The sequence below is a fragment of the Scomber japonicus genome, chromosome 22 (genome assembly GCF_027409825.1).
Source record: "Scomber japonicus isolate fScoJap1 chromosome 22, fScoJap1.pri, whole genome shotgun sequence".
Lineage (NCBI taxonomy): Eukaryota > Metazoa > Chordata > Actinopteri > Scombriformes > Scombridae > Scomber > Scomber japonicus.
In genome coordinates this window covers 21,770,861-21,788,825 of record NC_070599.1, presented here as the reverse complement: position 1 = coordinate 21,788,825, position 17,965 = coordinate 21,770,861, and the positions used below count along the sequence as shown (strand labels likewise).

The following is a 17,965-nucleotide window of genomic DNA, read 5'->3' as shown; positions in this document are numbered from 1 at the left end:
ATAGTACTCTACTACTGCTGCTGCTGCTGCTGCTATTAAGGGTCATATACATACAGTACAACTACTAATACTAATCTAGGATTTAAAGCTGCTGCTAAATTATAATAAAAATGTAATGGTATATGGATAATAATCATCGTCATCATTACCATCATTGTAACTTTCACTATACACGTCACCTGATGCAGCTTACAGCTACAAGAGTCCTGATTAGGATTTGATATAATCTGACAGGACAGGTACCACACTTGTTCTAGGTCGTCTCACACACACACTTACACACACTTACACACACATACACACACATACACACACACAAGGACGTGCACATCACATGCACATACACACTTGCTGCTTTGTCTTCTCCTGCAGACACACTAACTCAGCTACATGTATGGGTCCTCATAATGCAGTGGCACCGTGCTGGTTTTTAAAGAGGTAATCATTCCCAGGATTTATTTGAAGACTTTTCTGGATGTAAAGAAAAGAGAAGAAGAGATGAAACCAGCCTTCAGTGTGGCACTTTGGTGCAGACGATTCGCCATGGAGAGAAACAAGACTTGTCCATCTCATCAATGCATGGTAGGAAATCTTTAAAGATCCCCTCCAGACATATTTAAAGATACATAAGATTACACATATGCGTTGAAAAATGTGGTTTTCCCATTAAAAAAGGGACAATTACTTGGTTAGAACTTCAATGATTTGCTAAAAAACTAATTGTGATGTCTCAAATCACCTTCATAGAGTACATACTGAAATGCAAATGTCTGGTGAGCACCGAATTTTAAGTAAACTTTAATTAGCTGCACATGCATTATTCTGCAACAGTGAAGCTCAAATATATAGTGAAGTAACAAGAAGAAAAACACATTTAATAGGTATAAAAAGAAGAAGAGTTAGATGCACGATGACTTCAGCATTTAACAGATAATACTGAATAACTTCTTCAGCTAGTTGAGGAACCTTGATAGCTGATTGATTTATCGTTCTCATTCATCTCACATTACTGTAAAATGTTTTCACCCTGTTGTACTGACATTTTTTAGGCCTAACATACTTAGATATGTCTTTTCTTATGCATAGCATTGATTCAGATTGTCAAATGAGGATTATGATATCGTGCAGGTTAATGACTCGGTCACAGCAGATAATCCGGCCGTCGCTGACTGAGCCAGGAACAATCTTCAGTCTAAAGTCACTGAAACTTCAGCTTGTGTTTCACGCTTGTTTGTCAAGAGCTGTATACATCAGACAGCCTTGAAAAATACATGCAGACTCAACTAAGAGAAGAAGTGAAAAGGTTCCTAAAAAGCTTGAATTATGAAACTTCTACTACAAGGATTAGTGTGGACACCTAGAGGTCTATGCTGAAAAATAAACCCTTTAAATATCAGCAGAGTTGAGCATCAAACAAATAAAGTATAATAAATGTTTGAAAGTAAACCAATGCATATGTCTCTAATCTGCACTCCGAGATTAATAACTACATGGACAGGACATGCAGAACACAAGATTTAATAAAAACTCAAATATCCTTGAGTCAATATATAAACAAACTTACACTACTGGGAAAAATCGACCTGAAAAAACACTGTGCTTCAATACTATAATTTTATATTCACTCCGAATTTTCTTCAAATCCGTCATTTCAGGTCAGCATCAGACCATCTTCCTCCAGGTTTTTGTGAGCGCTGGAGGCGGTGAGACTTGAGATGCGACAACAGCGCCGTGCCTTCCTCTCTGTACCTCAAACATGGAAGCAGACACAAGACAAAACTCCAGACACCCAACTATCCTCCTTTCCTCCTCCTTCTATTGATCATTACGCTCCATCCCAACTTCAGTTTCCATTTGCTTCCATATCTTCTACCGATGCTCCTCTTTTCCCCTCTTTTCTTTCTCCTGTTTTATCCCACCTGCCTCATCCTCCATCTTCATCTCTTCCATACCACTCCTTTCCATCCTTTCATGGCCTCCTGAGGTTCCTCTTAGTTCTCCTGGCCTCCCTGTGTTTACTGCCCTGCCCAGTCCATGGAGCTGCGTTTCGGGTTGGGGTGGTGGGCCCCTGGGTGTGTGACCCCCTCTTTGCCAAGGCTCTTCCCAATGTGGCGGCACAGCTCGCCGTCAGCCGTATCAACAAGGATCCTTCACTGTCCTACGCTGCCACATTTGACTATGCTGTGCTGCAGGTACGCAGCTTGAAATATATTTCTGTTCACTAAACCACTAAAAGTAGACGATTCAACAGCATTACTTGGCCTGATATACATAAATCATTTCATGGTCACAGTTTAACATCTGTACACAGCTAGGAAAGTTCACAAAATGAGTGATAAGTTAGATTAGTTGGCTAAATGGGCAGAAAAAGCAGGCTGAAAGAATAACATCAACTAGCTAATACCATAAAAAGCATAAAGCTGTACTTTGTCACAACATGAAATGCTAATGCATGCTACATTTTGCACATTTTAACCTGTGAATCAGAGGTGCATCCAGTAACATGAATAAAAGTTGCACTCCATTTAGTTGTCCTAGTTTCGGGGCTGTGATATTGTTCACTCACTAGCATAGTTTATAGACCATGTTAATAGTCTTTAATAGTGCTGCTGTTAAAAGTAAAAACATCAGTGGTGAGAAAATATATGTATATATCAATGTAAAGTCTAAGATGTTGCATTTACTTTTTTAGTCATTGTCAGATTCAACTTAACATGGCTGAGGGTCGGACTAACGTGTATCTACAAACATCACACATAACTGGGAACCGATGTCACATTGACTGATGGTTGATTAATTAATTTATTGGATGTCACTCTTCAGGAGCCATGTGAGACGTCAAAGGCATTAGAAAAATATGTGGGTTTCCACACCACGGCGTCAGCGTACATTGGACCAGCCAATCCCGGCTACTGTGATGCTGCTTCGATGCTCACCAAAGGCTGGAACAAAGTAAGTGGTAAACATGTTGCATGTGTACGGTTTCAGGTTTGTTTGTATCAGTAGATATCTGGAATGCCATGATTTAATAAACCAGGTTGTGTCGTCTCGTATCTCCTCTTCTAGGCAATGTTTTCTTGGGGTTGCGTTGGCTACGAGTTGGACGATATTCGGAGCCACCCAACCTTCGCCCGCACCATGCCGAGGCCCACCTGGGTGCTGCTCAGTGTCATGAACTACTTCAGGTGGGCCCAGATTGGCATCATCTCTTCCTCAGACGACATCTGGGTGGAGACGGCCATCAAGGTTTGACTGAACTCTATTTCGATTAGTCACATAAAACTGTTGATTGCACCATTGTTGTTGTATTTCCTTGTTTTAAGTAGTAATCGGTGGTTCGGTCTATTTTCCAGTCTGATTTTCGGCTGGTCAGTGAGTGTGTTGTCTCTGGTCCGTCTAATATAGGTAGCTGACTCCTTGAGGAGCCACGGTCTATCGGTCAAACTGGTCAGTTTTATGGAGAACACACCTCAAGGCATCAGAAGAACTCTGACTAAAATTCGCAAGAGGAGTGAAATAAGAGGTAAACTGACTTAATAGAGGTCAACATAACATTTATCTTTGTTTTTGGATCTACTTTTTGTCACTTTGCTTGTTCAAAACTCACTCTCTACTCACTGTTATGGACCTTTGATATTTTCTGAACCTTTGTGTCTTGTCTTGTTCTAGTCTTGATCCTTTGCATGCACTCAGCGCTAATCGGTGGTCAAGTTCAGAAGCTCTTCTTGGAGACGGCCTACGATATGCAGATGATCGACGGCTCCCGGATCTTCCTGCCCTACGACACCCTCCTCTACAGCCTGCCCTATCGCAATGTGAGCTACCCGGTTCTGAAGAGCAACAGCAAACTGCTGCGGGCCTACGACGCCGTGCTGACCGTCACCATCGACTCGCCCCAGCAGTCGTTCTTCGAGGCCTACAACGAGGCCATGGAGAGGGGAGAGGTGGCGAGAACTCTGAAGCCACAGCAGGTGGAGACTCTTTCCCTGAGTGTCTAGAAAGAGATTTATTATCAACAACCTGAAGTATGGAGAGGAAGGATTTTAATGTCTGTTTGTCCTGCAGGTGTCTCCGCTCTTCGGCACCATCTACAGCTCCATCCTGTTAATGGCTCATGCAGTGCAGCGTATTCGGCAGACTAGGGCGTGGATGTCTGGAGGAAATCTGGCACAACGCACACGTAACCTGGACTTTCAGGTATTTATATTCAAAATAGTAAATGTACCATCTCAAAAACATTAATTTGTGTTCACTTTGTCCATAAAACTAGTAAAAAAAACGGTGTTAACTGTCACCAGCAGATAATTATGGCCCTCAAATTGGGTTAAAATGGGTAGAATTGGGTAAAAGTTTGATGAATATGAACATAGCAAATGGGGATCCATTGATAATATCAACTATAGAAAGTACTTTCTATGTAATGCTATGTATAATTAAAATAATAGGTTGTGTTGCTGAAATGATAAGAGTTTGGTTGATTTTCTAAAATGTTCTCAAACCATAATGGACCATCATCGTTTCAGTATCAAAATGGATCAGTTTCAAGTTCACTAGTTTGATGAAAAGCACATAATAAAAGGTCAATTCCAACTAAACTGTATCTTATTTATGTTGCAGGGCTTCAGCCACCGAATCAAAACCAACAGGTCTGGAGCGGCTCTGCTGGACTATCTTGTACTGGACACAGACGGACTCTCCTGGGAGTTGAAACCAACATACAGGTATCTGAATGATGTTTACTTGTTTCTTATTCCACAAATAATAAAGTATTAAAATGTTCAATGACACAAAAAGTAAAGTCCAACTTAAATTATTCACATTGCAGTCATCGAGTTAAAGGACCATACCGATATTTTTGTGGTTTGAGGCGTCGTAAAATAGACTGCATTTAATTTTACAGTGTACCTTTTTCCTATATACTCACAGAAATATAAGCAATCAGGTTGTTATCACTATACTAATGACTAAATATTCATATTACTGGGCGACAGGATCGACATGGAGGCCGGCATGGTGCGCTTTTTGGGTCGAGAGATTCACTTTCCTCGCGGCTACGGACCCAGAAGGGACTCGTCGTGCTGGTTTGCTCCTGGATTCCTCTGCTCAGGGGGTGAGGAGCATTATACACACACTACATCCATGTTCACTGGAGGTTTTTGGTTTACTGTGATGAAGGACACATACATAAATACACAAGGAGCAATCCCCAAAACTGTTTAGATTGGATTGTTTATGTCACTGCTTATAAATGGCAGAATAAATGCATTTTATCCAAATATTATCCGAAGTGTTCAGTGCACAGCTGTACAACCTTCCTCATTAGAAGTGGCACACCTGAGTTTCAAATCTCACTGTAGATCTCTATCTCAAGAAAATTAATTAAATTATGGATTAAATGGGTTAAATATGTAAAACCTGTACTACCATGTTTTGTGGATGTGTGTCAAACTAATGACTATGTAAAGTTCTTGTCTTCCGGCCCCTTTAATTTAATTTAACCCTCCTGTTGTCCTGTTGGAAAAGACGAAGGAAGGAAGGAAGGAAGGAAGGAATGACAGGAGGAAGGAAGGGAGGAAAAGAGGAAGGAAGAAAAGAAGGAAGCGAGGAAGGAAAGGAGGAAGGAAGGAAGTGAGGAAAGAATGAAGGAAGGAAGGAAGGAGGAAGGAAAAGAGGATGGAAGGAAGTGAGGAAAGAAGGAAGAGAGGAAGGAAAGAAGGAGGAAGGAAAGGAGGAAGGAAGGAATTGAGTAAAGAAGGAAGGGAGAGGAATGAAGGAAGGAGGGAAAGGAGGAAGGAAGGAAGAGAGGAAGGGAAGGAGGAAGGAAGGAAGTGAGGAAAGAAGGAAAGGAGGGAGGAGGGAGGAAGGAAGGAAGGAAGTATGGAAGGAAGTATGGAAGGAAGGAGGGGAAGAACGAAGGAAAAATTAAAGAAAGAGGGAGGAAGGAAGGAACAGTCAAAAGAGAGATGGGGTCAATTTGACCCGGGAGGACGACAGGAAGGTTAATATAGATACGTATGTTGAACCTCCTTCTTTTCTTTTAAATATGTATTTTTTTACTTAATCTCTTCCAAACTGTATACAGTTCATAAACCTTGAAAATGTATCGAGAGCAGAAGAGGTGATACTACCGGTTTGATGAATGTTTTAAATTGACTGTCATCTCCGTTCGTTGCAGGTGTGGATCTGTTCTCCACCATTGGTTTTTTCGTTGCGATGGTCGTTGCCTCTATTGTTGCCATGGCGCTGTCTTACTGTGTCAGGTAGGAGTCAGCACAAAGTCTTACATCACTTTGATTTACCTGTCCCCCAAAATTGAAAGTTTAATATTTTTTTAACAGCTACATTTAAGGATTATTTATGTGTCAATTCATCCCCTCTCTCCACTTGTTCCCCATTTTTTTCTTGTTGTCTAGGCGACGCATCCATCAGATTCAGATGGTCAGGGGTAAAAACAAGATCTTGCTGACTCTGGCTGATGTCACCTTCATAAACCCGTCGCTTAGCAACAAGGTCAGCCTCTTTCTGGGTTGATGCTGACATGGTGTTAATGGTGTTTTATTTTATTTCTCCTATTTGTTCTTCTCTTTTAATCATTATAAATGTCAAATAATGAAAGTGGGTGTTTGTTTAGTATAGTGTAACTTCTTTTTAACCCTATAATGCCAAATGAATCATATTTAATACATGAGTTTTAGAAACCTCTAAATCATCAGTGTGATCATATTTTCCTTCCTGAAAAACTTGATGTATACAATCAGATACATGCAGTACACAGATAAACCAATGCAGTGTTCAATGACTAAATATTTTGTAGCTTATTGTATGGGTTAGGGTTATAAATCATTTATCTGTACAGTGGTCAATTTCCATTTTATTGCATTTCAGGCCTTATGAATTATTACCATGCATAAAAAGTGAAGTTGGTGATATGAGCTTTATGCAGGACCTTAAAAAAATGTTGTACTCAGTATGTTTTTGCATGCTATGAAAAACAAATTGCAGTTTCGGGCTTTACAGGGTTAAGATTTTTCAACTATTAGGATCAAACATGAGCTTCAAAAACACAAAAGGCAAGCTAAAGTTAGTAGTAGTTGTCTCACTCTCTTTTTTTTTTTTGAACCTCGCTCTCTGCAGAAGTTTAGTGTGGACGACGGCAGGGCCAGCGGCATGAGGAGCGTGTCCGAAAGCAGGGTTGCATCGCCGGTCTCCACTATAACCCCGGCCACCTACGAGAACTCCAACATTGTCATCTTTGAGGTGAAAATTAAAGAAATAAGGAAAGATTAAAGTAAATTGAAAGCAATGAAAACACCCTTAATGACAATCTTTAAGCCTAAAAGTGGCCCAGAATATACAAAAATGGAAACATTTAAACATTTAGCATTTTTTTGTGCAGCTGGATCTGTGTTGATTGATTGTTTTAATTGGTTATAATGAAACCTACCATTCAGAGCTTTCATTTTGTTGCATCCTTCACTTTGAATTCATTAATAGAAATAATTATGACTGTCAACATGAGATCATAATGTAGTGTGATTGTGATTGAATAACTGGTAAGATATTTATGCTGCAGTCACATGGCAGATACACCCGGGCTTTTATTGAACATTGTGTGATGGGGCTAAGTCACATTGCCTGTGTCCACTAGGTGGCGCTAGAGATCACCCACCGATTACATGTCATGTTGCAGTGTGTGATGTGGAGAACACATCCTGTAAATTTCATATAAATCGGATAATGTTTGTCATATGAGGCTGACTTCCTGTGTCCAGTAGGTGGCGTTACGTATATGACATAATATTGATGCATAGATGTGTTCAGGGCGGGACCCTCTACATGCACGATGAATTTGGGGTAGATGGGATAATGTCTGTAGGGGTTATAAGGACTTCCTGCTTCATGGCGAAGCATCGAAATTGTCAGGGAAGGGAATAAAAATGACCCCCTCCATACAGGGAAGGCTCAGACTATGGACAGTATAAGGTTTAAAAATAAGTGCAACCATAAATTATTATAATTGAAATCCAGTTTATTTTAGTACTTTATCTTGAAAATGTGATAAAATATTTGCTTCTTACTGTAATTGCTGAGGTTTCTTCCGTGTCTTCGTCCTCTAGGGTGACTGGGCGTGGCTGAAGAGACTCCCCGATGGCTCGTTTAGCCACATTAACCCCAAAACCACTGATGTGTTTGAGCTGGTACGTTACATGAGTATGTTAGTTCAGGACTTGTCTGTATTCATGTAGCAGGTATGAATAAAAATGTTCCAGTAAAATGAAACTCAATCCAAACTCTTCATGTCTACAGATGAAGGACATGCGGCACGAGAACATCAACCCTTTCCTCGGCTTCTTCCTCGACTGCGGCGTGTTCGCCATCGTGACCGAGTTCTGCTCCAGAGGAAGTTTAGAGGACCTGCTGCTGAATGACGACGTCAAACTGGACTGGATGTTCAAGTCGTCTCTACTTCTAGATCTTATAAAGGTTAATATGAAGGACACAAAAAACTGACACCATTTATTTTAAAGCTATAACACCTTTCATATAGATTAATGTAGTTTACAGTGCTTTACAGTTAGCTAATTGACAAGCTGATAATAACACAGAACAAGTGACAAAATTTAAATAATACAAATAATAATAAAAATGATACACATTTTAAAAGATAAAACTAGAGACCAATGCAATTTTTTTTTAAAAAAGTAAAATTAAATAATTAAATAGATAAAAAATAATCAAATAAATAAGTAGAATAAGAGAATATAAGAAAAAATGGCTTAAGGAAAAAATAGGTTAAAATAGATTAAAAGACAACAGTAAAATAGAAGATGAAGTTTAATAAAAGCTTAAAGCTATGTTCAGAGAGAGATTAAAAGATTAACTCTTACATACTATTCAGGGTCAACTTTGACCCATATTTACATTTGAGAGCTGTGAAAACACTTATACACATATATATATCTTTTAGCTGGACCTCTCCTAATGTGACCCACAGTTTACAAAAATGGAAATAAAATGCAAAATGAAGAAATAGACAAATAAAATTGATGAGAAGGTAAAACTAGAGAATGAATAAAAGCTGAAGGACTCATACTTTTGGCAGTATAGACATAAAATATAGCCCTCCTTCTTCTCCAGCTGCCCCTTAAAGAAAGAAAGTATTCTTTGTGAAGTTATTCTTGATTTAAAAACAGTGTTTGTTTTCTGTCTCAGGGTATGAAGTACCTCCACCACCGAGGCGTGGTCCACACTCGTCTGAAGTCCCGTAACTGTGTGGTGGACGGCCGCTTCGTCCTGAAACTAACAGACTACGGATACAACGAGGTTCTTGAGTCTCAGAGGTTCCCTTACATAGAACCGCCTGCAGAAGGTGAGAGGATTATCAACCAGAGTCACGTTACGTTTCTGCACCGAGTTCCCAGAAGCTAATTAATGCTTTTCTTTCTGTGTGTGTGTGTGTGTGTGTGTGTGTGTGTGTGTGTGTCAGAGATGTTGTGGACGGCTCCAGAGATCCTGAGGAGCGGGCATCCGGGTTTCCACGGGACGCAGCAGGGTGACGTTTACAGCTTCGCCATCATCATGCAGGAAGTGGTGATCAGAGGGCCTCCGTTCTGCATGATGGACCTGCCCGCTGCGGGTAAGATATAACAACTCCACAAACACACAGACTACCACACACCTGACAACGCAGGATGACAGACTTGCACTGTTTTTATTACCTTTGAGAGCGAATGTGAAGGTTTGATAAGATGAGTCTTTTATTAGTCCCACAATGGGCGTAATTTGCATTATTCCAGCAGCAATAAGAAAAAGAACAAGAAAAATTGTAATAAAAGATGTGTAATAAAATAATCCTGACTTTACGTTACATTATTTAGAGTAGTATTGGAGATTATATTCTTATTGTACAGAAGAAAATATATGTGTGTATTAAATATATATAGTATATGGTTTGTACTGTAGTAAGAATAAATATGTGTTCTGAGTTTAACATACCACAGAAAAGTGTGTTGTTAACCACCCTGCCAAATTTCAATGATTAAATAAATGGCCAAATATATGAAATTAGGCTTCAAAGTTGTGTAAAACTCAGCCTCTTTCTCTTCTCCCAAACGCTGTGGGCGTGGCCTCCGAGTCCGCTGAAACCCCGCCCCCTACCAAGTGTCACCTGTCAATCAAAGTCACCACCTCTACCAGAAACATGGACGCTACGTCTGAGAGCTTTCTGCTGCTAACTCAGCTGCTAGCCCGGCGGCTAGCTCGGTGGCTAACTGGCAGGGGCGGGTTTATGCTGATTTTGAAACACAGTTTGTGAAGCCTAGCTCCACAATTCAAATCTAAATGGTTGATTTATGACCTATTTAATGTGTTTAGAAGAAAATGTCTGAATCCAGTTTACACGGTCTTTAAACATGAAGATTTTAGCTCATAACAACGTGTTGGACTGACCACACATGTACAAACTGATGCTTCCTCTGTGTTTTCAGATATGATAGAGAAGCTCCGTACGCCTCCTCCTGTGTTTCGGCCGGTGGTCAGTCCGGACTACGCTCCGTTAGAGTGCATCCAGCTGATGAAACAGTGCTGGAACGAACAGCCAGACAAGAGACCCGACTTTGAAGATATATTTGATCAGGTGAGTCGTGTTGAGATAATCGTAACTCTTAAAGGGCCAGTGTCTTAGGGGCATTTAAAGCAGAGGTGTCAAACTCATTTTCAATCAAGGGCCACATACAGCCCAATTTGATCTCATGTGGGCCGGACCATTAAAAAGATGGAAGGAAGGAGGGAAGAAATAAAGGAAGGATGGATGAATGGAAAGAAGGAACGAAAAGAAGACAGGAAGGCAAAATGGAAGAAAGGGATGAAGGAAAGATGGAAGGAAGGAAGGGATGAAGGGATGAAGGACAAAATGAAGGAAGGGAGGAAGGACAGAAGGAAGGACAGATGGAAGAAAGGGAGGAAGGACAAAAGGAAGGACGGAGAGAATGAAGGAAGGAAGAAAGGGATGAAGGACAGATGGAAAAAAGGGAGGAAGGGCAGAATGAAGGAGGGGAGGAAGGACAGAAGGAAGAACGGGAGAAAGAAAAGATGGAAGAGAGAGAAGGAAGAAAGGGAGGAAGGACGAAAGGGAGGAAGAAAAGATAGAAGGAAGGAGGGAAGACAGGAAGGAAAGTGGGCCTTACAGTGGAATTTACAGTATAAAGGAACTAATAAAGGAATATCTTATGTAGTGTATCTACTGTTTTTAACTATTATTTCTTTCAATTTAGTTTTTCAAATCCTATAAAAGTAAAATTAACCCTTGTGTCGTCCTCCCGGGTCAAATTGACCCCCTCTTATTCTTCTTTCCTCCCTTCCTTCCTTCCGTCTGTACTTCCTCCATCCCCCTTTCTTCCCTCCTTCTTTCCTTCCCTCCTTCCTTCCCTCCTTTCCTTCCTTCTTCCTTCCTCCCTTCCTTATTCCTTCCTCCCTTCCTTCCTTCTTTCCTCCCTCCTTCCTTCTCTCTTTCTTTCCTCTGTCCTTCTTTCATACCTTCCTTTCTTCCTTCTTTCCTTTCCTCCCTTCTTCCTTCCCTCCTTCCCTCCTCCCTCCTTTCCTTCCTTCTTTCCTTTCCTTCCTTCCTTCCTTCCTCCCTCCCTCCTTCCTTCCTTCCTTCCTTCCTTCCTTCCTTCCTTCCTTCCTTCCTTCTTCCTTCCTCCCTTCCTTCTTTCCTTTCCTTTCTTCCTCCCTCCTTTCCTTCCTTCTTCCTTCCTTCCTCCCTCCATTCCTTCCTTCCTTGACTCGAGGAGGACAGGAGGATTAAGAACAAAATATTGAATAATTGTCACATTTTGTATCGATATAATCAGTTTATTCTGTATATTTTAAGGTGAGGAGATCATTTTTAAAAGGCTTTACTGGTTAAACTTGATTCATCGTGTTAAACGTCTCCCTGTTACGTCAGTTTAAGAACATCAACAAAGGCAGGAAGACCAACATCATCGACTCCATGCTGAGGATGCTGGAGCAGTACTCCTCCAACCTGGAGGAGCTGATCAGGGAGCGAACCGAGGAGCTGGAGATCGAGAAGCAGAAGACGGAGAAGCTACTGACGCAGATGTTGCCTCCGTGAGTTAACATGAACACACACACACACACACACACACACACACACACACACACATACAGGTTAACACATGCAGAGACGGTGGTGTATAGGGGTCAATGACGTTTTTTGTGTCCATGTGGTTTAGTCAAATTTAAAAGGGTTAAAATGTGAAAATAAACCTATGAATAACTTGCACACTTTCTTTATTTTGTGGACCCAGCATCAAATCTCTGCTTTTAATCCACTTTGAGAGAATATATTAGAGGATTATGGTAAAAATGTCTAAGTGGTGTAACCATAAAAACTTTGTACCAAATAATTCAACTTGCTTAAAAACAGTAAATAGTCAATAAAACACCATATCAACTAGTTTGGCATGATCTTACATTATAACTTTTATATTAAATAATGGTAGGGTTATTAGTATAAGTCCACTTAAATACTCTGTAGGTGGATAAAATATTTAGTATTTATCATTATTTTGTGGTTACACCATTTGACATTTTCAGGAGCAACTTTGGGTAAAAAATGGTGCAAATGTAATTTCAAATGATATAAAACCAACAGAAATACTAAATATACATTTTAACAAACCTGATGCTGCTTTTTAAGACTATTTTTAAGATATTTTTTAATTGCTCATCTTGTAAAATCTAATTCAATGAATGACATGAAAGGCAAATTAAGAAGTTTGAGCCTCATTGTAAAAGAGCTGACCGCGAACATTTCACACTTTTATCAACCTTGAGTTTATCTTCCGTCCTTCCTTCCTTCCAGGTCTGTGGCCGAAGCGTTGAAGGTTGGCGGTACAGTCGTGCCGGAGCATTTCGACAGCGTAACTCTCTACTTCAGCGACATCGTCGGCTTTACGACCATCTCGGCCAACAGCGAACCCATCGAGGTGGTCGACCTGCTCAACAGCCTCTACACGCTTTTCGACGCCATCATAGGAAATCATGACGTCTACAAGGTGCTGCTACTGTCTGACTTTTCTGACTGTATTTTATTCTATTTGATTTAATACGATGATGTAATTATAGTGGCATCAGGCGTTCAATGATTCGATGATGTTCTGCTGTAGGTGGAGACGATTGGCGACGCTTACATGGTGGCGTCGGGCCTTCCCGTCCCCAACGACAACCGTCACGCTGCAGAAATAGCCAACATGTCCCTTGACATCCTGAGCGCCGTGGGAACTTTCAAAATGAGACACATGCCTGACGTTCCTGTTAGGATACGCATCGGACTGCACACAGGTGAGGGATGAAGAGAGGGAGGAGGTTTACAGTCCTGCAGAAAGAAGCTTGGATAGTAGAGTTTAGTGATTCCCAACATAGATTGTGGAGCAGCTCAATTCATTAGAAAAAGTAGGAATTATGTGTTATTATTGGTATTTAGAGAGAATATAAACACATGTAGGGTACCAAATTAGTTTGAGGACATTTTCTAGGTGATCTGTAGTTTATTTATTGAAAGATTGTTAAAAAGATGAAATAGACGAGAATAAATGGTTTAAACGTCAAGCTTCTTTCTCTAAAATGATAATAAGAGTTGACTGAACCTGATTATAGATAATTGCCACTGATGTCCCAGTTTGATCTCTTTTGGGCCGGACCAGTAAAACCATAACCTATAAATTACATGTAATTATAATTATTATAACTTTACTAGAATATAAACCACCAATGAACAGCCTAAGATGTCTTAAATGTACTTTCAACACTATTATGTGTCAGTGTTGGACAGCAGTTTTGTTTTATTGATTATCATCACAGAAAAAGCTTGTTCACAAGGATAAATCGTCCCAAACGTGCACAAACGTGGTAAGAGACACCAGGCGGGGAGTTCTGGTCCTCTGAAATGAGGCCAACCAGGAAGTAACTTAGAGCTGCATTCTATCAAAAGGCCACCAGGGGGCGACCGTCTCTATACAAGTCAATGGAGAATTCACCAACTTCTCACTTGATTTCTAACCTCAGTAAACGTTTTCAAAATGCGTTTATGGTCTCAATCGCTAGTTTAAAGCCTTCTTCAATGCAGTATGATGTTCATTTGGGACATTTTGGCCTCCCTGATTTTATATTTGACGATAAAACAGGGTATGCATTAGGGTGTGGCTACGATTGACCAATGTCCTCGAGATCCAGCCCTCGCAACCATAGCAACCTCCCTGCGTGATGTCACGGATGTTACGTCCATTTCTTTTATACAGTCTATGAGAGATACCGATGAAATGTGTCCAAGCCCAGCGAGGAAAATCTGTCCTTCAAATCTGAATCACATTGCAAGTCAGTTATTTCTAATTGAACGTCTACAGGAAGATCAGAGGCCTTGATTACGAATGGTGAGCGAAAGTAAGCGAGAATAGCTATGCGTGTGTTTTATTAGACAAATTGGAAATACTTGTCTGCAATTTTCATACTAAAGTTATCCAGTGGGCCAGATTGGACCCCTTGGCGGACCAGTTCTGCCCCCACAGGCTGTATGTTTGACAATCGTCTTGGGTGGCGCTACGTCCAGGATGCAGCAACCGTGCCCTTGCAAAATTGTGACAGGGGGGGAACTTGTTTTGGCTTCATCCCAGCAAAAGAAAACACCACATAAACCATTAAAAAACCTATGTCGACTGTCTTATACAACTTTTAAACAAACATAATTTGATCATTGGTGCCACAGAGGTGAAGCCTGCCAATTCTTTAGCCTTGGAGGCACCCCAATGGACTTGTTAAAACCACTGACAGTTTAATAGCTATATGTCCGTCACTCTTGCAGAACGCTATTAAACCAATACCCGAGAAACTGGCATGAAACAGCTACTAGTTTATTATAGCTTGCCTGCTGATTTAGAGCAGTGGTTCAAAATGTTGACACTGTCTTAGAAACAAGACCATGGCATAAAATGAACTACATCTATTCCTTAAACCCTTAAACCAGGGGTGTCAAACATGCGGCCCGTGGGCCAGAACCGGCCCGCCATGGGGTGCAATCCGGCCCACTTTCCTTCCTGTGTTCTTTTCCTTCCTTCCATCTGTCCTTCCTACTTCCTTTTATCCTTTCTTTGTTCCTTCTTCCCTTTCTTCCTTCCATCTGTCCTTCCTCCCATCTGTCCTTCCTCCCTTTCTTCCTTCTGTCCTTCCTTCCATCTGTCCTTCCTCCCTTTCTTCCTTCTGTCCTTCCTTCCATCTGTCCTTCCTCCCTTTCTTCCTTCTGTCCTTCCTTACATCTGTCCTTCCTCCCTTTCTTCCTTCTGTCCTTCCTTACATCTGTCCTTCCTACTTCCTTTCTTTCTTTCTTCCTTCCTTCCTTTCTTCCTCCCATCTGTCCTTCTGTCCTTCCTTCCATCTGTCCTTCCTCCCTTTCTTCCTTCTGTCCTTCCTCCCATCTCTCTTTCCTACCTTTCTTCCCTCCTTCCTCCTGTCTTTCCTACCTTCCCTTCTTATTTCCTTCCTTTCTTCCTTCCTTCTTTCCTTCCATCTTTTTAATGATCCGGCCCACATTAGATCAAATTGGTCTGTATGTGGCCCTTGAATGAAAATGAGTTTGACCCCCCTGCCTTAAACCCTTAAACCTTAATTAGCCAACTGAAGAAGTAATATCCTGTGTGTGTGTCCATGTTTAGGTCCATGTGTAGCAGGAGTCGTCGGTCTCACGATGCCTCGATACTGCTTATTTGGAGATACAGTGACCACCGCCTCTCGTATGGAGTCCAGCGGGTTGCGTAAGTTACGATAAAAATCTTCTATCAGAGTTATCACAGCAGCTTTATACATTGTGATATATAAGGAGGTTACTGTGTTTGAAATGTCTGTTGAGATAAAGGATAAAACAGTAAGGTAGGAATGTGTGTTTTTGGCTAATCCAGTGAATGAAAATGGCAAATAAATGTACATATTTACATGGAAAAGATATTTAAAAATGATTATTCATACACTCAGATGAATTTATATTATATCATCATATCACCCAACCTTCTGAAGCACTATAAAAAGCCTGTTTTAATGTATATATTACCTAAATTATGTAATTTTTATGGGTCTAATTTAAGTCATTTGTGCTTATTATCACCTATTACTTGACTCTTCACTCTTTCCAGTGCTTATTCTGTTTATTCCCACCAACTCAGAGATTATAGCGTCTTTATTTATTGTGTTTGCTTCAGCCTACAGGATCCACGTCCACGAGAGTACCGTAAAAGTCTTGCTGGGCCTGAATGTGGGCTACAAGGTTGAGCTGAGAGGCAGGACAGAAACGAAGGTACACAACTCTTAACACAAGGACCAAAAAATCAACTTTTAACACCTTTATCTCTCCGTACATGTCACTTCTTTGGTTGTTTTTTCAGGGGAAAGGAGTCGAGGAGACCTACTGGCTTGTAGGGAGAGATGGATTCGACAAACCTCTTCCTGTTCCTCCAGAACTCAAGTCTGGGTAGGAATGATTTTACTTTTTCCCCTTTACTTCTCCTTCTTTTTACTCCATTTCTGTCTGAATCCTGTACCATGTCGGCCCATAATTAGCATTTCCCCTTCTCTGTGGATCCCTACCATCTATTGGCGCTTTTCCACTACACAGTTCCAGCACGGCTCGACTCGACTCGGTTTTTTTGCGTTTCCACTAGGGATAGTACCTGGTACCTGGTACTTTTTTAGTACCTGCTCTGCTGAGGTTCCAAGCGAGCCGAGCCGATACTAAATGTGACGTCAACAGACTGCCAGCCTCTGATTGGTCAGAAGAGTTGTCGCTGGAAGAGTCATGAGGCGTCCCACACAAGAATCAAACCCGCCATTTAACAGCGTTAGAGTCATTCGGCTCAGTTTTGTTGCTTTGTGTGTGACAGAAAGCCACATACAGCAGCAAGTACACCATCGCCTCCATTGTTTGTGTTTGTGTCGCGTATGAAATGAAGTCACGGCAGTTTCGCGGAGCTGTTGCTATGACGACCGCACCCACGTTGAGTAGGTACCTTTTTATAATGGAAAAGGTCGTTCCTGGAACCGAGTCGAGTCGAGCCGAGTAGTGCTGGAACTTTGTAGTGGAAAAGCGCCATAACTAATCTGTCCTTTGGTTGAGAAACAAGTGTGTGTGTGTGTGTGTGTGTGTGTGTGTGTGTGTGTGTGTGTGTGTGTGTGTGTTTGTTTGTGTGTGTGTTTGTGCTATATTCATACTGTTCGCTTCGTCCCAACAGGCAAATGGCTCACGGGCTGCAGATGGCCGAGATAGCCCAGTACAAGAAACGGAAAGCCGAGCAACAACAGCAGGAACTACTTGCAAAGAAGAAAAACTGAGGTAATGTTATGCATTATAAAAACAATGTATAACATTACTGGCAACATGACTCGTCATTTGGCAAACACAAGTTTTTTGGGGGAGTGAACTGTCTCAAGGTGTCACTGCGGTTTGTTTGCATTTGCTTGAATCTTTGAACGTGACCTAATACTCAAAGTTTAGGGAGAAAATTACAACCACAACAGGAAGGAGCTGGTGAAATGAAGAGTTCTGGTGCAAAAACTTTAACTTTTTTGTTTGTAATATGTAATTTTTTTAACACATTTTGAGATTTGTTATGAAAATAGACACAGAGAAGCTCAATTTTGGTGTTTAAATCTCCTTCGAAGGTGTAAAAAAAGTCAAAAAATTCAACTTTCTAAAATTAGAGACCTATTTATAGCTAACATTACTCATTTCTGATGCACCCTAACTCATTTTTGACCAGTTATTTCTCGCTGCAGGTTACCTACTAAAGATTTCTCCTGAGATTTTTGAGTTCGGTCACGTTTCTGTTCAAGTAAATGCAAATAAAAGACAGCAAGATCTAGAGGCTGTTCAGGCAAGGGATGCTGGGATATTGTCCATCAAACAAAAAAAAATTAAAGA

General features: G+C 40.9%; 1 protein-coding gene across 1 annotated transcript; it reads left to right on the top strand.

Annotated features, from left to right (window-relative positions):
* The first annotated feature begins 1,715 nt into the window (after positions 1-1,715).
* Positions 1,716-17,376, top strand: gc2 (guanylyl cyclase 2). Its single transcript, XM_053343160.1, has 23 exons — positions 1,716-2,192; positions 2,824-2,952; positions 3,067-3,246; positions 3,406-3,523; positions 3,670-3,971; positions 4,066-4,197; positions 4,618-4,721; positions 4,992-5,110; positions 6,176-6,260; positions 6,414-6,510; positions 7,135-7,257; positions 8,118-8,198; positions 8,308-8,484; positions 9,214-9,370; positions 9,488-9,637; positions 10,488-10,636; positions 11,948-12,111; positions 12,869-13,061; positions 13,173-13,347; positions 15,711-15,809; positions 16,251-16,345; positions 16,434-16,519; positions 17,277-17,376. The coding sequence occupies exons 1-23, from the start codon at positions 1,716-1,718 to the stop codon at positions 17,374-17,376; spliced, it is 3,492 nt and encodes a 1,163-aa protein (XP_053199135.1).
* The last annotated feature ends 589 nt before the right edge of the window (positions 17,377-17,965 follow it).

Bases quoted from the DNA above. Each gene is read 5' to 3' on its own strand.
- gc2 (XM_053343160.1), top strand. From the start codon at position 1,716: ATGCGACAACAGCGCCGTGCCTTCCTCTCTGTACCTCAAACATGGAAG. The intron at 8,199-8,307 runs GTACGTTACATG...TCATGTCTACAG, and splicing joins CCACTGATGTGTTTGAGCTG to ATGAAGGACATGCGGCACGA. The intron at 9,638-10,487 runs GTAAGATATAAC...CTGTGTTTTCAG, and splicing joins GATGGACCTGCCCGCTGCGG to ATATGATAGAGAAGCTCCGT.